This window comes from Bactrocera latifrons, unplaced genomic scaffold (assembly GCF_001853355.1).
Source record: "Bactrocera latifrons isolate USDA-ARS-PBARC rearing strain unplaced genomic scaffold, ASM185335v1 scaffold_0, whole genome shotgun sequence".
Classification (NCBI taxonomy): Eukaryota; Metazoa; Arthropoda; class Insecta; order Diptera; family Tephritidae; genus Bactrocera; species Bactrocera latifrons.
Genome location: NW_017534406.1, coordinates 64,885 through 91,824, shown reverse-complemented (window position 1 = coordinate 91,824; position 26,940 = coordinate 64,885). Strand labels below are relative to the sequence as shown.

Below are 26,940 nucleotides of genomic sequence, written 5' to 3'. Positions count from 1 at the left end.
ATTCTCAATGAAACATTTACTGTAGAGAGATATTGAACCAGATATATTTACTTCATCCAAATTGTGGCTCATTATTCAAACTGTCCTATCGTATACGGTTAATAGACACTTTGACAGAATTCTTTAACTCTGAAATATGCACCGAGTGCTGATACTACCTCTATCCCGCATTACGTTATAACCTTTTCTCCAAAACATATAATTTATAGGCTCACGTGGGTCGAACCTACAAGCACAACTGTTCGCTCATTATCATGATGCTTTAAGAAGGCATCCATCGTTGCCCTTATCGTCGAATATGAAAAATACTTGTTAGCATTTATATTACTGTTTAAAAGTATACCTTGTCGGTGTGGTTGATCTCATCCAATACAAATACACCTTCTTAACAAATGTAACTTCCATTAGGCGACTAAATCGGAATTGGTTTATTTAAAAAAAGAAAACCTTTCTAAATCCAAGAAATATTTTCATGTTGGCTAAAATTAAACTTTGATAAAAATAGTCCATACACCGACTGACAGGGCTACAAACTCTATTATGAATTCAATTCCATTATATGTGAACCAGAGTGCGAAATACAAAGTGTTAGGGAAATGCGTTGGTGTTGAGCTATAGCTGAGCCATTTACATTAGCCGGAGCCACAGCCTCCAAGGCAATTGCATCAGCACCAGCACCAGCACCGGCACCAGTACTAACAATAAATAGCACCAACATCGACAACGCCATCAACAGCAGTACGGGCTCAGCCACTGGCACTAGCACAGGCAATAGCAATGTTAAAAGCAAAGCAAAGCAAAGGCTTCGTCGACAACGGTAGTATTATTTTTGGCTCAAAAACCAGCTCTCCACCAACCTATCTCTCTCGCAGAGAATCTAAATATAAATATGTACAACTTAATGAGTCTATTTATTGTCTCTACGAAAATGTGTATTTTGCGCATTTCTAAATAAAACGGCGAATGGGCTAAAAATAAAGTTCGGTCGGATGCTATATATGCGCGCCAGTATCGGTGCACGGTCAGAACAAGATGCTGCCTGCTGCCTGCCGCCTGGCGAACAAACAGGCGAATATAGTAAGTTAGGGCTCGGCACGGATACGGGACTGATTTGTATTAATACACCATCTATATATACCTATATATCCATATATCTTGTGTGTGTTTTTGTATTTGTGTAATATTGCACATGTTTTACAACGTTGATGTGCTTCCAAGAATACACACATCATCAGTGAGCCAGTGTGAGCGCTATAAATTTAATTTTGTGGCTTCTGCACTGCATGCTGTGCTTCTTTACTATCACATTATATTGCATGTACCTGTTGACGTCCTTCGGTTAGTGCAGTGATTAGCCCGACTTTAATCTCATTAATAGCATGGACTTAACGAGCGTGCTCATTACCTATTAGCCGAAGGGTCTGGCACCGAAAATATATTTATTCAAACAATCTAACATCTAAGAAGATATAATAGAAACAGACATATGGTTGACACTTGCTACATGTTTATGGTAGTCGAACATCTTCTGTTGTTCTTCTCTGGTGTGGACTGTTCTGTTATCACAGAGATGAATAGTTTCAAGCCATCTCCGAATAGTGCAAAGTCCTGAAAAAGTCAGATATTGCCTCTCTGTAGACTCTTCTATTGAAACTTTTTCTGTAATCTTGGAATATTTTCTTTTTTTTACCTATCGATGTTAGCAGTTGTGTAGACTATTCTGCGAATTTTGAATTTTAAATACAAATACGTTTAATTCCCTCAGTTGTAAAGTTAGGGTTGTTTTCAAGTATATTAGAGAGTAGCTATCCACAAATAACAATCGTGTTATAGTATCCTACTACTGCTATAATCCATCATACTATCTAATTCCGCAACTAAACTGCCACACAGTTTTTCCTTTAATGTTGCTCAGATGAGCATTTACCGCGGCTTGTGGACGATATTTACCGGAAGTTGCAGCAGCTCCAAGCATCCGAATGTTCTCCCCCGTGGATCCGTCGCTGTGTGTGCCTAAGAAAAGGGAATCAGTAAATTTTCTCGAGAAACGTGTCGCGTTAATGTCTATGCGACAACGCTTTCCGAATACCATCATGTCATGAATCGTATTATTACTGACAATTAGTCGGATAAATCGGCCAAATATCCTGGAAAAGTTGAGCCGAAGCCGAAAAAAACACGTCAAAGTCAGTCAAAATCAGGGTTATGTTGACGGTTTTCTTCGATAAGCGAGGTGTGGTGCACTCCGAATTCCGTCCGACTGGCCAAACTGTCAACAAAGATTACTATTTGATGAATACGTTTTGAGTCCATTACATTACACAGACATTAAACGCTACGCTCATTTAAGGCTATTCCAGAACTTGACTTTAAAAACTGTTTCGAAAATTGGAACAAACGTTGGCACATGTGTAGTGAGGGAGACGACATAGATTTTGAAGAATTTACTATTTTTTGCTCACAGTAGTATGGGTCTTTCATATATGAGAGTGATTCACAAAGTACTTAGCCTCATCGCTGTTAAAATTTCAGCCGAATCGGATTCATATTTTTATTTTGACTCAAAGCGGATATTGTATACGTTAGCGGATGGTATGTAGAATGTTATCGTTGCCAAAGATGCCTACTTTGTCGGTCTACAAAAAAACCTACTATATGTATATATTCAGAGGAGCTGTAGAGAAATAAATCACAACTTTCCCAAAATTTTCGATTTTCTTTTATAGGCTAAGTATTTATTGGACCTGCCTCGTAAATACAATTAAATGTAGGTTTGTAAATATGAATATTCATATGTCATTCTAAGCACCCACCGAAGGAAAAAAATATGGTACTGTGTGAACTTTGGAGCATCCGGGTTTAATTCTAAATAAATTTTTGGAAACCATAGTAATACATGATTCATTGGTAAAATCTATGCACTATTTTACTGACTCATATTTGTTTATACGCTTATGTTTATATCATAAAACACCCACTCGTTCGACTTTTGGACCGTATATACGAGTATGCGGTTAAGCACGCATCGGTATAAGCATACATATAGTTTTTTTTTTCTATTAAACACTAATTTAAAATATATTGTTTTAAATAAAAAAAGGACCCATTTAGTATATGAGCTTAGGAAAAACTGATCCTAAAAATGCCAGTATTCAAATTTGCATGTGATTTCAGTCACTATCCACTAGAAAATGGGGATCACCCAAAAACTCTAAGCAGCTGCAGCTTGAATACTTTCTCTTCTTATTCATATGTATTTATAGATATAATTGGCTCTTTTAATCCATTTATTTTTGATTTCGAATATCTCGGAAAATTTACATGCATTTGTACGTCCCGACAACCGCCTTCCATATAATCGCATATCAGTAATTGAGATATAATGAGAAAATTAACAATTAAATTTACTCAACAAAAACCTTTGTTATTATTTGGTATTATTATTAATTATTTAATAAATTCTATTGAAATGTGTTAATGTAAATTCATTGAAATCGGATTGTGCAAGGCGTCACAAAAGGTGCTTTTTCATTGTTATACTCTCGCAACAAAGTTGCTAAGGAGAGTTATTCACATAACGGTTGTTTGTAAGTCCTAAAACTAAAAGAGTCAGATATAGGGTTATATATACCAAAGTGATCACAGTGACGAGTTGAGTTGAAATCCGGATGTCTGTCTGTCCGTCCGTGCAAGTTGTAACTTGAGTAGAAATTGTGATATCATGATGAAACTTGGTACACTTATTTGGTTACACCATAAGAAGGTTAAGTTCGAAAATGTACGAAATCGGAGCACTGCTACGCCCACAAAATGGCGATAACCGAAAACTTATAAAGAGCTATAACTAAGTCATAAATAAAGATATGAAAGTAAAATTTGGAAAAACGATCGCACTAGGAAGGGTCATATTTGGATGTATTTTTTTTTTTTTTTGAAAAGTGGGCATGGTCCCTCCCCTACTAAGTTTTTTGCAAATACCTCGTAAACTACTAAAGCTATATTAACGAAAGCTTCAGAAGTAATTTTTTGAAGGCACTGTCTTAAAACGGAGGAAATCGGATTGCCGTACAAATATTATATTGAAATCTACTAAAAATGCTTTAATTTAGTAAGGAAAAACACAAGAAACCTTAAATTTCATGGCAAAGATGACACAAAGGGGTTACAATCAAATTTAAAATGGGCGTGCCCCCGCCACTTATGGGTCTAAAACCATATTTTAGAAACTACTCGACCAAATTCAGCGAAATTTGGTTCGAACCATTTCTGTAGCACCTATGGTTCGAAATTGGGCGAAATATATTCACAACCACGCTTACTTTCCATATACCATAATTTTGAAGTCCATCTGATTCGTTCACGTTATAGTATATGAGTTCAACACCAGTGAAAATAACGAACCAAAACTTTGCACAAATACTGTATTTCTAGTGTAGCATAGCCCGAAAAAAATCACCGAGATCAGACCATTTTATTGAAAATATATATAAATGACGGATAACGAAATCTTGATCACTTTATCATGCGAGAGTATAAAATGTTCGGTGACACCCGAACTTGCACTACCTTAATTGTTTTGATTTGGATTTATCATACGTTTATGGTACATACATATGTATGTATGTATGTAGTTCGGAAAACAGAAATAAATCGGCCGCCTATACATATATGCATATACATACATACATACATATGTGTGAATATAAACTTATATACCATTTATATGTTTGTGTATCAATCACTTTCTTCTTCATTCACTCCCGGGAAGACACTTTGGACTAATAGTCGAACAAAAATATGAACCAAAATAAACAGAAAAGTATATAATATATTATGTACTCGAATGTGTACAGACGCATGTATGTATATAATGAATACGAATTTGTATATAATATATTCTCTTGCCATTCATACTAATCTAGCGGCAAATACGTACGGTAGTATAGGGTGTTTACTACGAGGCATATATTTTCCTAGCGGCTTTGCTAATAAAAAAAGCTGTCAAAGAAATATTAGAACTGTTTGGCATTAATATTCATTATACTTTGGAAGATTTTTTTGCTTAAAATTGTATGAATTCCAAAAGCCAGCCAAGAAAATTATACTTTTTACAAATTGACGGATTTTCACTAAAAGGAGCTTTTCGAGAAAAACCCGTTCAAAGCTTTGGGAGTCGATTAAACTAAGTTAAAAAATTCTAGCAAAAGATATATAAGCGTATCTCCGAGACTATTTTCCGGATGAACTTCAACTTCGCAGAATAGACTCAAACATCTATACTACATTCGATATGCTATGCAATATATGCATGAGCGGATCCATGGCGGGGGGCGGGAACTGCGGAGAGTTATTTTTGGCAGACATTTTAACAAAAAATTGAAATTTTGCGAAATTTTTTTTAAATTCTTGAAATCGAAAAAATAAAAAAATCGATTTTTTTAACTCTGTTCGTTGTTTTTCTTGGATTATGAACTTGCGAGGCACCCACTTTACACAGAGCTTTCGCCTCTTTAGAACATCATTGTCCTCGGTGCTCATTTCGCCAGTTTCCGGCTTAGCAAATATCCCTGAGCCTAAATTCAACAGTATTTTCCCCCAAAAAGCAATGCTTTATGATAAATTTTTTTGTAAACTAACACAAGTCGCTTCACAAAAATGCTTTATCTCATTAACTAATAGTTATAATCCAACTAATCGAAATCATATAGATGGCAGTAGTATTATTATTTATGTATCAGCACAGTGAAGCGTGGACGGGGCCTTTAGTACTTAATATATTTCTTCGTTATTATTAATTTAAAGAAATGGCAACCGATGAGTGAAATAATAAAGAATGTCTTATACCAAATGTGATAACGTTAAAAGCAAAATATTCACGCATACATATGTACATACAAGTTTCATTACTCAAAGTAATGTTTTAACGTTTTACATTTGCATATAGTATATATACATATGTATATTAAGTATTTTCGCGCTCATTCTTACTTACTTATGTACATTTGGACGTATAACATACGTATTTATAGATTTTCTTTCGCGCCCACCCTAATAATTGTGGAAATCTTTGGGAAGTATTAGTAGTACTTATTCTAAGTAAATAGTCCAAAAATGAATTATATTTTCTAATTAAAAACTTCAAATAATAACTTAAAATAAATATCTTCGGAGTCAAATGGAAGGTCAGCCAAATTTTTCACACAAATAAGAAATAGCTCCACATAAAGTCAACTGGTGATTCCCCCATTGTGTGAACAACACAATTCAACAACTAGCACATATGTATGTACATACATACGTGTAAACATTTCTATTTCGGATTTTTTTTTTCGTTTTATTTAATCAGAGGAAGCCGCTGATGCGGACTGCGGTTCTAAGAAGACATCATATCAGTCAAAAACCGCACGAAGAGTTTCTGCAAACATGATTAACAACATAACTTATGTATATATATATGTATGTACATGTGTGTACTCACATTCATGCGGACAACTCGAATCACAGTTAATATTCGTACAACTCGTATATAATACTTACATACTTTAAGAGATGCCACACAGTGAATTGAACTAGTTATTAACTACTTTACAACTAGTATACATCGCTAATCCAATTAATCGGCCGACCATATACTTCTATACAAATATATTTCCGTATAATAGACTCATGCGTCTTGTGTTAGATACTTTCGCCGATCTTCTTATATGTATGTACATGGGTGTATACATATGTATGTGGTGTGTGCCTTGGCAAATAGAGGGCCGCACAGTTTAATTGCGGTCATCAAACAGCTTTGGGATTTCCTGAGAAGCTCTTTTAAATTTATTTTCGAAAACGCTGCACAACTCTAATCAATTTAGCCAACAGATATTTTTGTACTTACCGATGAACTTTCGAGTTGTCTATGTCAAAGCCAGACAGTGTAAGATATGCCTGAATAATCAGGCATACAAAATTGTTCATGATTTATAATTTAATAATGTTCCCAGGCCAGATCTCTTTTGGACTAGTGGAAAATGTAGATAAAATGATCGATCACATTATGTGACTAGTTCGGTTTTTCCTGCAAGGTGACCATAGTGAAACCATTTCAAAATTATTTGAGCGAATATCAATATATGTATATGTATATTTTATAAATTAAGCAATAGATTTTAGCTAAACTGAGGGATCTAAGCTAGTAGAAATTCAGTTTGAGTTTAATTATTCTTGTTTATTTTCTCCGTTGTGCGTTTCTCAAGCCTTTCGATTAACTAAAGTATAACTAAGTATCTGTTTTGTCTTTCTTCTAGTAAGTTAATGGATATATGGTATATTATAATAGTTCCAAACGCTTGCTTCATGCAGAGCTTTTTATGTAACAATGGTCAAATAAATAGTTATGGACCGCCTGTAAGCTCTGAAAAAAGATAATGATTTTACCCCAACAGAAGATCATGTTGGCAGATTATTGGGTTGGGTCTATATGTATAGGGTTATAAGACCAGGATGGTTTGTTTGCTTTCGACAAACCCTAGATCTTGTAATAAAAGGTTTCACCAAGGTCTTTATAAGCTATGCTTAGAGATTTATAAATATGATAGATGAGATTAAACATTTATTACATTTGACATCTATAATTTTTTCGAATTCCTTACTTCAAAATTCGTCGCTCATGCGAAGAAAGCGAGTTTTCGCAAAAGCTTTTTAAGGTGTTACATGGGTTTTCTCGGATAAAAACAGCCTTTTTTGAACAATTTTTTTTATCTCCGAAACTATTACTCGGATCAACTTAAGAGATTAGAGATAAATTTTTTTTAAACTCATAAACCCATGTAACCCCTTAAACAACTATCAAAGCATTACTTTCAATATTATAACGGCTCATATTATCATTAATAGTGCGGATAATCATTATTGAAGATTTCAAAACCTTATTTTTAATATTTGTTTCCCATTTCTTATGTTTAATTTTTCGATTTTTGTCAAAAAATGTCAAATACTTCCCAAAAATGCAAATGCCGGGTTGTTATCATCGTTTTCAAGGAGACTAACCTTTGTTGTGTTCCTCAAATAACAATCCTGTCTCAGTATCCAACGCAAGCAGAACGACAACTATAACTCACTAGCCTTCCATAATATAGGTGTAATTTCCGATCTTCACTCATACCTACATTTTGCGGCTATAAAAAAATACCCGACAAACCAAAAATATTTTTGCGGCTTTGCCACGCGCTAACGGTGAAACAGACACACATCTCATGTACACATGAACACATCTTTACTCGTAGAATGTAGTCTTTCTACGAGTATAAATTTAAGGTCATGGAAACATAGTAGTACGAGGAAAGAATGTGTTGCCAATTTATTTTTAGACTTTGATAAAATGAAATGATTACATTTTACGCACAAAGAGATGAAAAAATTAAAATATACATGTGTGAGTGAAATATTTTTGGTATAATCCATATTTTGCAAGCATACATATATATTCTATTAATAGTGATGGGATACATACATATAATGTATATACATACATATATTTATTTATATGTATTCATATAAAAATTTTCTAAAAATATTATTTGTATACAATTTAGACAAGATGTAGGCATTATTTTAAAATTCTTTATGTTTCATTTATAAATTATTTGCATGTTAGCTGAAAAAGAAGCAGGAATTACAAAAACAGATGCTTCTCCATACATTTCATGAACAGACGAAGGAGCTGGAATTGCGACACAAAATACAGCTGGAGCAGAAGTACCAGGTGAGTTGCTAGGCGCATTTATTTTTATTCTATATAATATGTAATATAAAAAAATAGCAGAAATCTGTTCACACACATACATGTATGCATATAAATTGAAATCGCTTTTCTATTAACATTCGTTAGCGAACCATTTCTACTACGCCCTTAAAAAGCGCTCCCAGGCGCAGCACCTAAAAGTAGGCTTGGTTGGCGTCAATAAAATTAACTGATCGTGTACTGCTTGTAATTGTTGCTACAAGCACCTTTTATATGTGTGATATCAGCTGGGAAATTTAACTAAGTGTAGGTTGTTAATAAAACTTTGTTGTCAATTACAATGTGATATGGATTTTTATATGAGTCAATAAACCAATTTAAAATTATGTTGTTAGCAAACAAAATTTGTTCGATAAAAGCAGCTATAAAGCGCTTAAATATATTATTTGGTTTGATTTATATATTTTTGTCAAATATTGATGAATTTATTAACCGTTTTCACTCACAGTACTTCAGAATAAAGATTTTTTTTTATTGAAAACAATGATCTTTAATTATCACATAACGATATAAAATTTTTTTTCTTGTTCGGTAAAACAAATATTGGTTTAGGAAACTTGTTTTGTTCTCCCTCGTAGTATTTCCTCCATCCAACCAACTTCTGGGAAACAAGTGGTTGTATACTTAGGACCTGTGACAAAAAAGTACCCGGAAATTGTAAATAAAAATATAACGTAAAATATTTGATTATTAATCTATATTTATGCTGTCGTCTTCAAAGTAATCTCCACCAGCTGGAATACACTTATGGCAACGATTTTTCAAGTCCTCAAAACACTTTTCATGAGCACTTTTGGGAATGGCCTTCAGCTCCTTCAGAGAATTATCACGCAAACGCTCAATACGGCCAAATAGAGCTGCTTATTGAAAGTCTGTCCCTCCGAAACAAATTCAGGATGCACCAAAGCATGAATATCGAAAAAAACCAATAAGCATCACCTTGATTTGAGCGGCTTTGGTTTAGTTTTTTTTTTGGTTTCGGCTCGTTTTTCCCATCCATTCCGATGATTATTGACTTGGTTGCATGCTAAACTCATAAACCCATGTCTCATCGGCAGTTACAATGCTCTCTATAAATGTGGGATCGCAATTCGCATGATCAAACATGTCCAAAGAGACCTGTTTATGAAAAAAAGTCGGCTTTATCGGCAAGAGTCGAAGAATAATGCGTTTTATACATAAAATATGTATCCACCAAAATCATTCGAACGCAGCCGCGAGAGATGTCGAGCCCTCTTAACATCTCTCTAACTCTTACCTGACGATTTTCAAGCACCATATCCTTCACTTTTTTAATATTTTTATCAGTTGAGGAGGTCGAAGCGTCCAGAACGAGGTATGTCTTCATCGACCTCTCGACCGTCTTTGAAGGCTTTATAACACTCGTAGGCTTGTGTTTTTGATAAATCCCTATAAGCCTTTATCCCTATAAGCCTTTAGCAACGATTCCGCACACGAAATTTGGTTAGAAATATAAAATTTTAGACAAAATCATTGTTGGATATTTTTATCCATTGTAAAAATCGCAATGCACTACTAACGAGTACCGACTTAAGCAGCTAGCAGATTGCACTCATATTTAGCGTAGTAATTAAGAACAATTTTACCAACTTAACAAAATAAATTTTTTTTAAATATAATTTACCCGGGGAATTTAATTACCATTTCCGGGTGCTTGTTGTAGCAATGTATTTGCCTTTATTTTATTTTTATCTAACTTCTTTCATTACGACTAACGAGCCTTATATGCGTTCGATATGTAGTTTGAAATGTACATGTATTGTGTGTAAAAAATACCGAATCTTTGATATTAAAATATTTGATTGAATTTTCCCATAAAATGTAAACGGATGATTGAAATTCAAAAACTACAAAATCAAAACGAAAACCAAAACTGTTTCGAACTTATTGTAATCATTTAGTATGCGGTGCATTCACATGGCGCTTTCCAGGAACTACGAGAACAAAGACTTTCCGCTGTCGCCGCCGCCGCCGCAGAGGAGCAGCAGCAGCGCGAGCGGCGTGAGCGTGAGGTAATTAAGCGAAAGGAAAACTGCAGTGCCAATGCCAGCCCCGAAGTCAAGCAAATTTTAAATGTAAGTAAGCCACACTATTCGAACATTTACATTTTATGTACTCCATACACATACACACATGCAGTGGTCGGTCTTGTGTGTGTGTGTGTGTGTGTATGTGCACATGTATAAATAGCGGTGACAAAAATGATTCGATGTTTTTATTTATTTTGTGTGTTTGTTTTTCGTTTTGCAGAACTTTCTAATTAACCGCAAACAGGCGGCCTCCTCCAATGGCATAACGACGACGTCACCTTACCGAAATAGGTACATTGTTTATAAACAAACATTACGCTATTAAGCCGAATGTGTCACTAATATACGCCTATGTTATAATGAGAACTTTTTTCTTCCTTTTTTTCGGTATTTACTTTGTGGACGCCAGTAGAGGTGTAGTGAAAAGCTCGTCCGGCGAATCTTTGCCAGCCGGTTCGTTGACAAGTGCACATCCATATAAAATACCGCAACCGCCATCATCGTTTCTGAAATATGAATCTGATTTTCCACTTCGAAAAACAGGCAAGTTATTGTTAATTTTGAATTTCGCAACAGCTCCCTTATACAAAATACTACAATATTTAGTATGTATTTTTACAGTTATAGATCAGTTCCTTAAGAACAATATTAAATTAAAATTTAACAAAACGATTAAAACAAGAACTACCACGCATGGAATTTCGAATGTTTTTTGTTGGAACTATGTACCCGACTTATATTTTATTTTGTTTTTTAAATGAGTTACTATTTTTCTGTTGTTTTTAAATATAATAATAACAAAAATAATGCTAAAATAACGAAAACTAGCATAGTGTTTTTATGCATAATTGTATATTAGATTGCATACATACTCACAGTATGTGAAAATAAAAAAAAATTGTGTGAAATACATACTTGTCCTAAGTTACATACATATGTGATTGATGTAAAACAAATGACATACATTAATTTCCTTTAAAAAACGAAGGAATATATTATCTTGTCCTTTAAGGGGTTACATGGGTTTCCTCGTGTAAAAACAGTATTTTTTCAACAATTTTTTCTCATATAAAAAATTAAATATTTTATACACTATTAACAAAGAAATTACGAAATTTTTGAAAATAATATTTGAAACTCGGTCATTGCGACGCCATTTCCGGTGAACCCTCGGGAAAAAGATGCGCCCACGTTGGCAGGAAACTCCTTGCGAGATTATCTAAAGTGAAAAAATTACATGTTTTAGTTAAAACCCTTACTTGGGCAAAGAAAAAAACTGAAAATTGGATTTTTCGCAGACATTTAAAACAAATAAAATTTCGCGGCATTTTTTTTTCAAATACCTGTTGAATAGTTTTCGAGAAATCTTGCCAACCGACTTCAAAAACGCCTTTAAAGCCTCGAGCGCATAAGTTCTCAAGTTCTTCGAAAAATCGATTTTTTAAAATCCGTTAGCCCATGTAACTCATTAATTAAGACAAGCAAAGAAATATAATATCTTGTCCTTTAAGCACTTTCGAAACCAATAATCATTACTTTGTACCAAAATCAATAACAAATCAAATTTTAACATATTTTATCAAATTTGACCGATAAAATCCAATGCATTTAGTTGGATTTTAAGTTCTAAAATAACAAAGTGTTAAATTTAGAACCCAGTATGACCATTAACCCTGTCATCCGTTCCCAGTCAGATCTACGTAACTGGAATGGATCCGGATTTTTTGAAATCAAGCTTCGATTTGTTTGACAAGCATATTTCTTGCTAAACTAGATTTATACTTTTCATGTGAGTTTGTATGTATGTATGTTTATGTATAAAAATACAGGTGCATCCATGTTACCTAATAAAACTAAAATATGCGTTGTTGTTGTTTTGTTATATACTATTAATATTTTGTTTATTTTTTTTTTCAATCTAGAACTAGAGGTTTGAAAGAGTGACTATAACTAATCATCAAATAGCCTAATCCTCATTCTTACCTCTATAAGGTTATTAAAATCATTAAAAGGATCATCATTTCTGGTTTGATCTCAGGTCAATATTTGATCTTAAGTTAATATATTAGCATACGGGGCGGGTGATTATTTTTCTTCTTAATTCTTACAGTAGTGGAAGTGCCATCATATATTTCTTGAAAATCAAGTACTACATGAGCTGAAAAATGTTTGACTGTTGATAGAATACCAACAACAACTATAAAGTCAAGTCAACAACTTTCAAAGTTTAACGAAATTTTATCCAATGGTCCTCAAGTTATGCTATTTTTTTATCGACAAGAGTAGCTAGTATTTTTTTATTCCATATGAAACTGTTTTCATCGGCTTTCTTGAACATATAAAAATAATCATTAATCTATGTTTTGTATCGTTCGGACGTTGAGATCAGAGATGTCAAATCTAATACATTTCTATTCTTATAATAGTTTGTGGCTTTAAACAAGCAAAAATATGAATAAATTTTTGAATGGAAACTTTATTAGTCAGGTGTTATTAGAAATAGTTTGCATTAATAKAAAATGTTAATATACGATATTGACGCACCATGGCGTATGAGTAATATAGCATACATTTTAAGTAGTAATAATTTGCATAAGTGCGTACATATATGTACATACATATATATTAGTAGATCCCAAATGAGCAGGTCGTCAAAGAAAAAGAAAACAATTAAAACTTTTTTCTAGGTTAGATGTAATATTAGTCATATGAGAAAGCATATGCTACAAAATTTGATTAATTTAATTACTAGATACATTCATAATTAAGAGTTTTTAAAAACTTCCTAAAACATATTGAAGTAAAATTATGTCGGTTATTAATCCTTATAAATTTTCAAAACCATATGTGATAGTATAGGAGTTATGAAATATATATATATAAATATATATATATTTGTGATATACTTGGAGACAAAAAAGCACACGGAAATTGTAATTAAATTTCCCGCGTAAATGATATTTCAAAAAATCTATTTACAATGGATAAAAGTATCGGAGAATAATCAAATTTTGTATTTCTGACCAGATTTCGTTTGTTGTGAATATTGGAAAAGGCTTATGGTGATTCAGTTTTATCAAAACCCCAAGCCTACCAGTGGTACAAAGCCTTCAAAGATGATCGAAGGATCGTTGAACAACCTCTTCCATTGATGAAAGTATTGGGTAGTCGCAAAAGTCTTTTCGTATTTCTAATCAAACTGCAACTTATTTTTTTATATTTTTAATAATAAATAAATAACCATTTTGGTCGACCACTTTTTGCCGCTGCAGCATTTTTCCATCAGTGTAAATGGAAATTTCGAAATTTCAGGAACGAAAGCCAGCGAACCTTTGTTGTGCTACACGAACTGATGTAGCATCGTCTTCTCGCTTCCCGAGCTGAAGGCCACACCAAAAAATGCTTATGAAAAATGTTTCGAAGACTGAAAAAATCGTTGGCATAAATGTATTATATCTGGAGGGGATTACTTTTAAGGCGACGAAATAAATATTGATGTATAATTAATTATATTGCGTTTTATTTACAATTTCCGGGTACTTTTTTGTCATAATGTTTACCATATTTAACTATATTTTTTCGTTAGTCACCTAAAATACAGTTCGGTTTAGTAGCGCAAGCCACTTTACATGCAGCACCTGTTATTTTTTTGAATATCATTATATGGAAATTTATATAGCATAAAGAAGTAAATAGTAAATTACACACAAGTTTCGAAACTAAAAATAACCACTGGCAAATAATATTCACATACAGCATCCGAACCAAATTTGCTGAAGCTACGTCTAAAGCAAAGCGTCATTGAGCGCAAGCAGCGAATCAGCGGTCCAGCTGTGCTACGTCGGCATGAGCGCATACTGCAGCGAAGACAGCAGAAGCAAAATTCCGCTTTAACAAGTACGTATAACGCCAAGCTTTAACACTATTTGTTATGTTATGTAATATATATAAGTGTGTATGTATGTATGTATATAAAGACGAAAAGCAAAGCAAAACAAAATAAGCGGCGATACAAAGAATAATTCCAAATGTAAATCAAGAAATTACACATAAATTGCTTTTCAATAAAAATAATAAGTTATGTGGAAAAGTGAGTACAAAGAATCATTACAATGTTACTACCACTTTTCTCCAATGTTTATAAATAACTGTACAGTTATATAAAATTTCAACTGTAATTGCACACGGCAAATAAATTACGGTTTTTACGACGCGGCTGTGCATTGTGGTTTGTGACTTCTATTATGTAAATGTGTATGTGCATATGTCTGTATGCGCATGCGATTTGCGGAAAAGGCTTACATGTTTCGTCCTTAAAACATAACACGAATGCTTGCTAAATGAGTTTTGTAAAGCTTTGAATGTCTTTAATGCTTCAATTAAGCTTACTGTTTGACTTTCGTATTACTAATTGAATTAATAACCCATTAAAGAACATATTATATAAAAATAGGTGAAATTACAAGTAATTTTAAATATAAGTACTGCTTCCATATCTTTCATGTGCTCGCCCATTAACTAATCATTTTGTAATCAATAGATTGCAGCAGCACACCGGATTCGGGGCCCAACTCACCGCCCTCATCCACGCTCTCCGCCGGTGTGGTGGGCAGTCGTGGTTCACCGACCAGCGCACCGATCCAAGAGGAGAACGAAGAGAGCGGACCATATCAGCCGGGCCAGCGTAGCAACATAAATGATCTCTCGCTCTTCAGTTCACCATCCATGCCGAATATACCGCTTGGCGGTCCACATTTGGCCAGTCATGCACATGCTCAAGCCAATGTTAGCAACTATAATATGCTTGCTGCACTGCGGCAACATGTACCCACATTGGCGGCACCCACATATTATAGTCCGTTGGCAATACCATTTGCACGCCATCAACCACACCCGCCACCACAGCCGCCATCGCATGCCGCATCGATAGCAGCCGCTGCAGCTGGTGTTATGCCACCCACGCCATCGCCAGTTGTACGCTCGGCATCGGCAACGTCCACCTCATCGTCGCAAGCCTCCTTGACCAGTGATGTTTTACCACCTATTGCGCATGCTGCTTCAACACTTTTACCAGCCGGCAGCGCTGGCGCACACAATCACAATGTGCTGGGCTCTGGTACGTTGCATCCCGTCACACCAATGGTTGGTGTTTCGCCGTCGATGTACGGTCAGCCCATAACCGATGCCCAAGTGGCTCATGCCCACCTCAATAAGCAGGGACACCGTCCTTTGGGACGTACTCAGTCAGCTCCACTACCGTTGGGTCATCCAATGTTAACCGGCACCGGTCAGATTGGCGTTGGGCAGACACATTATGAGAACAGTGATGTGAGTGTTTACATTAACTAATTATAATGGTTGCGATTTCGAAGTTTCATTTACGAAAAAATTAAATTTCGAAAAAAAAAAAATTTAAATTATTTTTCAAAACACTGATGTTTGTGCCTTACTTTTATATTTGGTAAATATCATTTCAATTTGGAAAAAAAAAAATAATAATTCTAAAATTGTATGAGGACAGTGATGTGAGTGCCTTTCTTAAATACTTTAGAGTGAACCTTTATCGTTTGTTTACTATATACATATCTGGTAAAAGACTGACTGAAAATGCCCAAACTCTCTTCATCCCTTCTAGGCGGAACAGCAGGCGCATATGTTGGTTACACAAAAGATACGGCAAACACTGATCAATCGCAGTAGCGCCAATCGTGAACCCCAACTCAAGGAGGAAGAAGATGCGGCTGAAGTGATCGATTTGACGGACAAAAAGAAGCCACCAAAGACCATCATTACAAGTATTGTACCCACGAGTACTTCACAAAATCTGCCAGAGACCACCAATGTACCACTGGGCGCCTGCATGCCCAATACACCGAGTAAATTACGCGATCAGGAGTACCTGCAACAACAAAGAGAGCTGTTATATAGACAAGCATTGCAGGTATTTGGTTTAGACAATAAATCTTTCAGCGTAAAGTCGATATGTATGTATACTAAACCTTTTCCTTTCCTTAGATGGATGACTCAATCGCACGAGGCTTAATACGCCCATTGTCGCGTACGTTATCCAGTCCATTGGTGCATATGGGCCCGAATGGTATTAGTCAGCTGCCAGATACCGGGCAATATGCTCCACCTATCATAACTTCCTCATCAGCAGATCATATACCACCAGTTAATCTCACAGTCCCTCATCGGCGTCGAGTACTCGAGCATTCGCCAACTGGGATGGCCGCATCGAGTGCATTCTCATCCTTACCTGCCATACAGCCGCCTATTGCTGTTGCTGGTGCAACCGGTGGCAAACGGATAAATGAGTTTCCTACGCACAAAACTACGACTGGTCTCGCTTATGATAATCTGATGCAAAAGCATGCCTGCACTTGTGGTGATAATTCCGTACATCCGGAGCACAGTGGTCGTTTGCAGAGTATATGGGCGCGCCTAATTGAAACTGATTTGGCCAAACGTTGTGATCGTCTGCGTTCACGTAAAGCCACGCTGGAGGAGTTACAAACAGTACACACAGAGGCGCACACAATGCTCTTCGCTTCGAGTTCGTGTCAATTGAATCGGCAAAAGTTGGATAGTCCGCCGGCTTTGGGCTTTGTACGCCTCTCCTGTGGTGGTTACGGTGTGGACTTGGATACCACTTGGAATAAGGATCATACTGCTGCCGCTGCACGCATGGCTGCGGGGTGTGTTATTGATTTGGCTTTTAAAGCGGCCAAAGGCGACATTAAGAATGGTTTTGCGGTTGTACGTCCACCTGGCCACCATGCAGAAGCCAATTTGGCCATGGGTTTTTGCTTCTTTAATTCTATTGCGATTGCCGCCAAATTGCTGCGACAACGTGTTCCCGAAATGAAACGTGTGCTGATCGTAGATTGGGTAAGTTCATGCTGAGATGAATTTAAGTATAATTTAAAGTAAAATTGCGATTATTTAGGATGTGCATCATGGCAATGGTACACAACAGGCATTCTACGATAGCCCCGATGTGCTGTATTTGTCCATACATAGGCACGACGATGGTAACTTTTTCCCCGGCACTGGTGGCTCCACTGAGGTAGACACATCTTTTTACTATTTGTTAAATTTTTTCTAATTTTTTTTTATTGCTTTTGTAGTGCGGTATTGGCGCCGGCGCTGGTTTCAATGTAAATATTTCGTGGTCGGGTTCGCTGGATCCACCACTGGGCGATGCCGAATATATTGCTGCATTCCGTACAATTGTGATGCCGATCGCAAAATGTTTTAATCCAGATATTATTTTAGTGTCGGCTGGTTTCGACGCAGCTGCAGGTCATCCTCCACCTTTAGGCGGTTACTTAGTATCACCGGCTTGTTTTGGGTTCATGACGCGTGAACTAATGCAATTGGCAGATGGCAAAGTGGTGTTGGCGCTAGAAGGTGGCTACGACCTACCCGCTATTTGTGATTCTGCGCAGGAGTGCGTCCGCGCGCTGCTTGGCGATCCTTTATCGGCGATCGCAGAAAGTGAGCTAAATAGGCCGCCTTGTCAGAATGCGATAGACACCCTGCAGAAAACGATTGCCATACAGGTGAGAGACGACAAAATGATGAAAAAACAAGATAAAACGCATTGCTGGTAGTTTCTCCTTAAAAAAAACGGATTAGGTTACTTTAGACATTTCCTTCTTCGTTGCGTATACGCAGCGACTTCTTTTCATTAAATTTTAATGAAGTGCACTTCTTTTTACCATTTTTCCGAAAATAAAAAAAAATTGTGAATACATCTTGTCAAATGAAAAAGCAAAATCTCAGATCGATAACTCAAAAATTGAGGGACTTGTTCACCAATATAGCAACGGCCCTGACTAAATCGCTCGTCACGCTGTACATAAGAATATATATGTATAGTTTATACAGGGTATCCGACGTAGTTTGTGAAATCCAGAAGAAAGAAGTACAAACTTCGCAGAAAACATAATATACTTTGTTCAGGGTGTAATGGTTATTGCAATGCAAAATGATTGGAAAATACATCCTGTTGTTATAGTTATTTTAGCGGCAGAGTTCTCCGAGTTGCCAATTCTTGACCGGTTAAAAAATCCGGGTCCGTTCCGGTTACATAGACAGACTGTCGAGGGAAAGGGAAATAAATAAAATACAACCTCTTATTTGTTGATATCTTAATAGGTATTTCAATAATATCTATATACCGTTATTACAGTCACAACATTGGCCATGCGTACGCCGTTTAGCCCATACCGTCGGCTTATCTGCCCTTGATGCATTGAAAATTGAACATGACGAATCGGAAACCATTACGGCTATGGCTGGACTCTCGATGCAATCGATGAACAGGTAAGCCTCATTAATACGAAAATTGTGCAACATGTATTAACGTTGGTTATATCGTTCAGAACATTATCACGTGATGACTCAGAGGAGCCAATGGATCAAGATGAAGCCAAATAATTTTAAACCGTAGAGCTCGAACGATTTTTGACTTGATTGATTTGCACAGATGCACTTAATGTTGCTATTGTTGCAATTTTTTATCACATAATCCGCCGTTAAACGATATACACATTTATCAGCCAAGCGGATATCGGATTTGGGTACACAGACGTCTGTATTGGCTATGGGAAGTTTAAGATGCTGTTTCGGTTTCATGATTTTATTATATCTTCACACTTCACTCACGAGCTGAGTTTATGTTGAAACAAAAAACACATGCCAACGCGCTGGAGGGAAGTCAGTCCGTTACAGCATTTAGTGTAGCCATTGTATTTGTTGGGCGTTTGATATTAAGTGGAGGCAACAACTCCCGCCCAAATAATTCGTTCAACCGGAAAAACCGGAAAAACTGAAAACAAAAGCTTTTCTGGCATATATGTAGTAGTAAAATTGAAAGTACGTATATGTATATTAGATATACGTTTAAATATATTTTAAACATATACATATGTATGTATGTATGTAACTGCATATGTACAACATGTAACACTTTACAAAGTATTTGTATATATACATACATATATATCTGTCTCTTATACACATCTAGATGTGTATAAGAGACAGGTACGTATATGTATATTAGATATACGTTTAAATATATTTTAAACATATACATATGTATGTATGTATGTAACTGCATATGTACAACATGTAACACTTTACAAAGTATTTGTATATATACATACATATATATACTATATATTAAATTAATTTATGTGTGAAAGTACATATATGACATATGTATGTATGCTTTTTGATATTCAATACTAATATGATGTAAGATCAGAGAAGAATTTCTTAAATGTTGATTTAATGTTATAAGCTAAAATTAGAAAAAGAATTTTTAATGTTAATTGTATGTAAGGTATATTGTAGTAGTTCATTTTCATTTAGCAACAATTTTTATTTCTTTTTTATCACACTTTAAGGGCATCAACAAAGAAAATAATAATATACAATATATATATATATATATTTTTCTAAAGAAAACATCTATGTGATAAAGAAAGAACGAATGAAACGAGAGCCAAATTCTTAATGAATCTATTAATTTAAAACAATGAGTCCAAGCGCAAATGTCATTGACTAACCACCGCCTATCACAGCAGACGATAAAATAACGCGCATTTACAATACATAAATCACTGCAATTGGTCAAACACACAGATTTACCTAAAAACTCACTTTTAGTTTTAAACATTTCAAATGTGAAATAAAAACTATTTTTTATTTTTATTTTATGTATGTATGTTAATTATTACTACCAAAACTGAATAAAATAACTATTAACTATATATAAAAATAAATAAATATATATTAATGTTAACTGCACGTTCAATGCAATTGGATGTGTTCGCATGCGCTAATTGTATGTTATTATTATTATAATTACTATTATTATATGTATATGTATTTAAATGTAATTAGACGTAAGAGAAGATTTTTAATATACACATACATATACGTTTGCTTATGCGTGTATGTATACAATATGGAATATTGTATGCATATATATATACGTATATAAATAATTGAACATTGTTTTATTGCAAGCCATGCTATTTTTCACGCTTCAGAGGAGAAAAACTACTGCAACTTCATGTACGCACATAAATTAGTTTAAACGAAATAAAAATGTGGTTTATTACAAATGAAAGTAGTAGATGATTGTAAGAAGAAATGCAAATTAAAGCTAAAATAGTTTTGCAGATATAAGCATAAATAATAATAATAAACATTACAAACTAACAAACAAGAAAATGTAAACAGAAAAAAATTAGCGGTTTTAAACGAATTGGTACAAAATTATTCAAATATTCTGATATATTTTTACCAAACTCAAAGATTTTAAGACGAAACTGATTTTAAAAAATACAGGAAAAAAGTCTCAATTAAAAAATTAAAAATACTACCAAAAATATTCATTAATATTTTCCATGAATTAAACTTTATATTTTTTATAATTTTTTTTAAATAATTTTTTGTAGACTTCGTTCTTTTAAATTTTTTTCGAGATTTTCTCTTTTTTTTAATTTTTTAAAATAATATTTGTGAAGATTTAAGAGATTTGGTAACCTTTGATACTGATTGAATCAAAAATGTTTAAATTAAAAAAAGCACATCTTTCTTACTCAAAACTCTAATAAGGAGTAATGCTGATAAACTTAATCCAGGCCCCATGCTTATATTACTAGAACTTGCAACTTTTCAGTTACAGTTTACTGCCAAATTCATTTTTTCAGTACTAAGCTAACTTAAATAGCGTTTTTTTTTTTACTTTTCAAATTGATTTTTATATCTTGAATATTTTTATTTTCTCATTTCATTAGAGTATTATCGAACTACAAATAATTGTTTTGCGTCTAAATTTTCATTTGTGATGATCGACATTTTCCTCTGCAATTTTATGTGCATATACAAGTACAATAGTAAATATTAGTATTATTGAATGTGGCGTGCGCGACGTTTGCTTGTTGACTTGGTGCATACTTTGTATACGCTTCAAATAGTGGTAAAATATATAAAATGAAAATGCAAAAACAAAAGAAGCAACAAATGTACAAAATTGCTGTAAATGAATACAGTAAACCACAAAAAAATAATGTGACATGTCTTTTGTTATGAAAACAAACTAAAAACAGTAAAATAAAAATGAAAAATGTTTTTAATGAAGCGTTGAAATTGAAACGATTAAGAAACGTAAAAAGTAAACAAATGAAAAAAATCCTGGCCAGATTTATTGTTAACATGTTAAATGTATAAGTAATGGAAAATAAAGAAAGAAATGAATATAAACAAACTTAAGTTTGATTGGTATTATTACAACAAATCGTGTGATTTAAGGCACTCAATACAGCACAAAACAACGAGTAAGAAGTAAATTTGTATGCAAGTAGATATAAATGCTCTTGCGATGTCTGGCAACTCAAAATTAAAAAACGACACATTTAAACTAATGGTGATTACAAAATAAAAGTATTGTAATTGAAAAACATTTTTTGTCGAAAGTGTTGAACATACGTGCGTAGCCTAACCAAATTATTTTAGCAATGCTGTAGAAAACGTTTTTATTTTATCCTAAGAGATAAATTGCCAAATTTTGGAAAACAGCGAAACGAACACACAACTGACATAAGTCACACAGACTAGCATAATGAAAGAGAAACAGTGTAGAAAAAATGTATACAACTTTGATTGATTGATCACACAAATCCTCTTATGTTCAATTTGATTGGATAACTTTGTTGCTGCGAAAGTAAGCAGATTTTTTGACAAGAAAAAAAGAGGGCTTATGAATGAATATAACCCATGAGTTGAAAAATTTTAAAATAAAAAGTTTTTTCAAAAGTACGTCTAAAAAAATATAAATAGCGGGACAAAATTTGTAATACGTAATAGTTGGAACAAGATTTACTATTATGGAAATGTGACAGTTGATTTAATTTGAAAAAGATGTCTTCTAACAAAATTATACCAATTAATACTGATTTAAACAGTAGAAAGTAGTGAATGAAAAAGTGTTATAGAAAACATTTATAAAGTAAAGCAGTTTTTAAGAAAAGAAAAATTAAAAAAGAATTTAAATGTAATGCTAGCTAAAAAAGTTAGTAAAATTCATAAAAATTACAAATTTTTAGTACCCCTGCGACCTCTTTAAGTTGACTACAATCAGTTTAATGATAGAGTTATGGTGTGCTAGGTTTTTTATGTGGCGCCACAGATGATAATTTTATCCCATAATTGACGTCCAAAATGTGGCAGCGATAATAAGAAGATAAGCTGATATCCTGATATCTTACACTTTTTGAATGTTCACATATGTACATACAAATATTTGAAACGAACCCTCTAGTATAAATGTCCTAAAAATAGAAATAATAAACAAAAATTATCCAAATATATTTTTCATATCCAAACCATTGTAAAGGTAAAAATAGCCTCCTTTCGAACATGACTTTCTAAAGTTGTAATAAAGTAAAGCTGATTTAAATTTTAAGGTAATTTTTCTCGGAAATTTTGTAGAATATAAACTCCAAGAATGGACAGAATTGCTCAGCAACTTAAGCTACTCCATCATTAGACCACAGCTATAAATATACACTTTTGCGAAATTATGACACATGAATCGGAATGCCAAATATACATTATAAAACGATTTATAGGAAACAATTTATTGGCTGTCCTGATATTTTGTAAAATAGCGAATCGAACACGTAACTGGCATAAGTCACACAAGCTGGCTTAATGAAAGATAAATAGTTTAGAAGAAATGCATACGACTGCTTTAGAAGGATCTTTTGTAAGGAAAACAAAATCGATAAGGCTGTTGAATGGATTTTTCTTATCCACAACTTCGAGGAACATTGGAAAATTTTGAAGTTACTGGAATTGCTAAAAAAATTTATACTGCCTTTTATACGCCATGCAGTTTCTTTTCAATTGGTGGTCAGTAAACTACCGCGAAGAAACTAACTCACAGACAAAATGTGAATAATTTGTAAACATAAATAAAAAAAATTGTCTCTGAAAGAGAAGCCCGTTCAAAGGTTGAAAAAAATTACATGAATTTATGAAAAACTGCTGGTCAAAATTTCGAGTTTTAACAGATTGTCCATGTATGATAACAATATAAGCTAGACTTAAACTACTGATAGGTAAAGAAAAAAATTTATTTAAATTATGTTTTTTAAAATCAAAACACCTAATTTCCGTATTGCTTCAAGTGTATTAACATCTTACATGTTGTTTTTGTATTTCGACGTTTGAGGTTTACTTCAAGCTGCTATAACGGCGTTTTGAAGGTCCAGCATTCTCATTTAAATATCTAAATGTGTTTAACATTAACTAATTAAATAAATGTATTGAGAGTTTGACAAAAATTACCAAAAATCAGGGTTGCAAGTAATGCATTAAAAAATTATTTAATTAACAGTCGAATTGATTTTTTTTTTTAATTTCATATTTGGGATTACACATACCGGATTCAAAAATAAAAATGAAGACTTTTAGTCGCAAGGATATAATTAAAAATTTAATAACAAAATGTTTTTAAATAAACCTTTTTTTTGTGTTTGTGTACTTCATTCGAATTCAACTAAATAATAATTCCAAACGTTTTGGAAGTCAAATTCGATTCATAACGGGATAAACAAATTAAAATTTAATTTAAAAAATAATTTCTAAACACACATCATTTTTTATCAACATATATATAAAAAAAAATAATATTAAATTTTCGAACCAAAATTTTTAAATTAAAAAAATCACAATCCTGGCTACAATTGCATATCATCAGTTTTGGTTTAACTGTTGAAAACAAAAAAGATTTGCTTGAAAAATCTGTAGTAAACGACAAAAAAAATTGTAAACAAATTTTGGAAATTAGAATAAATGAAAGAATAAATAAGTGGCATCTTTAGAGCGCTTATAAACAATGGAAAATGTTTGCGAACTCGTGAACAAAAAAATATTAATTTATACGTTTAAACGAGTTTCGCTGCTCATTCTTTGCACCCCGTCCCAAAGCGCATTACGCTAAAACCGCTTTAGAAAAGAAATTTAAGGTATTTTCGTATAGTTTGACGCACATAATATTTTACATATGAACGACCTTCATTATTTAAAATTTTAAAAATACAAATTTATTTACTTTTGAAATTTTAATTTTATTAATTTTATAAACTATCATAATCAAGTGTTTTGTCTTAATGTAGGTATGTACTAAAATACGAAACAAAATTAACTGCGTTGAGAAAGTACCACGCGTAAGGTACGTAGTATGCAGAACTTTGCAAAAAACAAAGAAAAAAAACAAATTGAACAAAATATAAGAAGCACACAAAAATGTATAACATAATATATGTATGTATGTATGACATGGTAAATGGTAAATGGCAAATGGTAATAAACTTGTAATAAAGTGTAATAGGCAAAAAGTGTAAACACAAAATATGAATCATTTACAAAAGAGACACACAACTAAACTTAGATGTGAAGGCAACAAGAATAAAAAATAATAATAATTAATGTTAATAAAAAATATATGTATATAACGTACGATGTACCTTAATGTCAGCTGTGCAAATTATAATAAATGAGAGTAGTTAAACGTAATTGTAATAATATACACTGATTATGTATGTATGATTGATTTCGTTAAATACTCTTAAATACGTTACACATACAATACAATTACAAATTGTTATAAAGCAGTCATTTATAAACTGTGAATTTTTTGTCTTACATGAAATGCATACATATACATAAATTTATTACATATACATATATACTTATACATAAATATAATTTTTGTTCTATACACGCTGAGTGTTGTCGTATGAAAATGTCACGAGAAAAATACCTAAAAAAAAGTATTTTTTTTATGTCTGCGTTAAATGTATACTATGCGCATCCTGTATCAGTTGGGATAACTTTTGTGAAAATGTCGGAATGTCCTGTTGAAAATAAAGATGAAAAATCAATACATATGTTCAAAAAACACAATAGCAGCATGTTTGGTTTTTTTTTTTTTTTTTGATTATTATGACTCACAGTTGATAAGCAGATCACATCCAAATATTTCGGATTGACTGGAAATCCAGCCGTCACGAAACTCTCACGCAACTTTAAATTATCGACTTGACCCATGGCGTACAGCACGTTCGCCAACTGGTCGAAATGTAACGAACCCTCTCCGGACAACAGCCGATTGATGAGCGCACGCTGAAATGAGGTGAGCAAACTGTCTTGAAACAGTGCACGCTGAAACAAACGCCAACGCTCATTCACGGTTTGCATCGATAGCAACACCTTGCGTACGAGGTTCGGATCATTACCGGACACTAGCACCTGTCCGTAAGCATTCAATATGGCCATAAAGTGCTCGGGATGCAAATTATCACTGCTCGTGTGCAAGAGTGAGCCATTGTACTGCACATGCGGTTTGTAGAAATACTGCCATTTATGTAGCAAAATGCTGCAACAACAACAAATGGTATAATTTATGACAAGAATAATAAAACTTGCAAAATATAAGTATGTGGTGGCTACACACCTATCAAAAAGCGCGTACACTGTGCTGCTCAAATCAGTGCCGTCAACCAAACTGGAGTCGTGTTGTTGTAGTAGCGGCAGCACTTGCTCGATTGTGAAATTTAGTATGGATGGCAACATAGTGGTCCAAGTGTTACCCGGCTGTTGCACGACTAACTGAAACATATGCAATATTTTCTCCAATACTGTCAGCTGATTGAGACTCAACTGTTCTCTGCAAACGAGCGTAATATAGAGGTAAAATAAAACTGCTATGAGGAAAAAGAAATAAGCACCAACCTGCTGCTGACCGTTATGTAGAGTGTTATCATGTCTTTGATGAATTGCGCACCAAATTGGTTCAATAAGCTACGCAATATACTTAGACTTAAATCTGCTGTGGAAATCGATATCGCATTATTGCTTATGCCGAAATCGTTGAAAAGCATTAAAGCTTTTGTAATGATGGGCTATGTATGAAGAAAATAAAAAATTTATTATTTTATTTTTTCGGATCTGTTTAAAAAGTTGATATTGGGAATCTTAAAAAAATTATTGAAAAATATGTCATAAAATAATTAA

The 26,940-nt window shown here is 33.7% G+C and overlaps 2 protein-coding genes across 10 annotated transcripts in view; one reads left to right on the top strand and one right to left on the bottom strand.

The window, feature by feature from the left end:
- The window catches only part of LOC108973744 (histone deacetylase 4), a 43,176-nt gene extending 23,362 nt beyond the window's left edge, over positions 1-19,814 (top strand). For 5 of the 9 annotated variants that reach the window (XM_018941325.1, XM_018941248.1, XM_018941471.1 and 2 more), the window contains 12 exons: positions 8,642-8,749; positions 10,711-10,884; positions 11,060-11,130; positions 11,249-11,382; positions 14,596-14,736; positions 15,380-16,167; positions 16,475-16,780; positions 16,855-17,730; positions 17,789-17,908; positions 17,970-18,404; positions 19,037-19,170; positions 19,230-19,814. In XM_018941325.1, the coding sequence (XP_018796870.1) occupies positions 8,642-8,749; positions 10,711-10,884; positions 11,060-11,130; positions 11,249-11,382; positions 14,596-14,736; positions 15,380-16,167; positions 16,475-16,780; positions 16,855-17,730; positions 17,789-17,908; positions 17,970-18,404; positions 19,037-19,170; positions 19,230-19,284 (3,342 nt within the window). In that variant the 3' untranslated portion in view covers positions 19,285-19,814. The remainder of the gene's footprint in view (positions 1-8,641; positions 8,750-10,710; positions 10,885-11,059; positions 11,131-11,248; positions 11,383-14,595; positions 14,737-15,379; positions 16,168-16,474; positions 16,781-16,854; positions 17,731-17,788; positions 17,909-17,969; positions 18,405-19,036; positions 19,171-19,229) is intronic. The other 4 variants (XM_018941709.1, XM_018941556.1, XM_018941873.1 and 1 more) reach the window with 4 other exon arrangements.
- Positions 19,815-24,942: 5,128 nt separating this feature from the next.
- LOC108977383 (exportin-6) overlaps positions 24,943-26,940 on the bottom strand; it is a 6,966-nt gene continuing 4,968 nt past the window's right edge. The window contains exons 10-13 of the mRNA XM_018947083.1: positions 26,659-26,828; positions 26,381-26,593; positions 25,879-26,302; positions 24,943-25,781 (exon numbers count right to left, since the gene is read on the bottom strand). Of these exons, the coding sequence (XP_018802628.1) occupies positions 25,707-25,781; positions 25,879-26,302; positions 26,381-26,593; positions 26,659-26,828 (882 nt within the window). The 3' untranslated portion in view covers positions 24,943-25,706. The remainder of the gene's footprint in view (positions 25,782-25,878; positions 26,303-26,380; positions 26,594-26,658; positions 26,829-26,940) is intronic.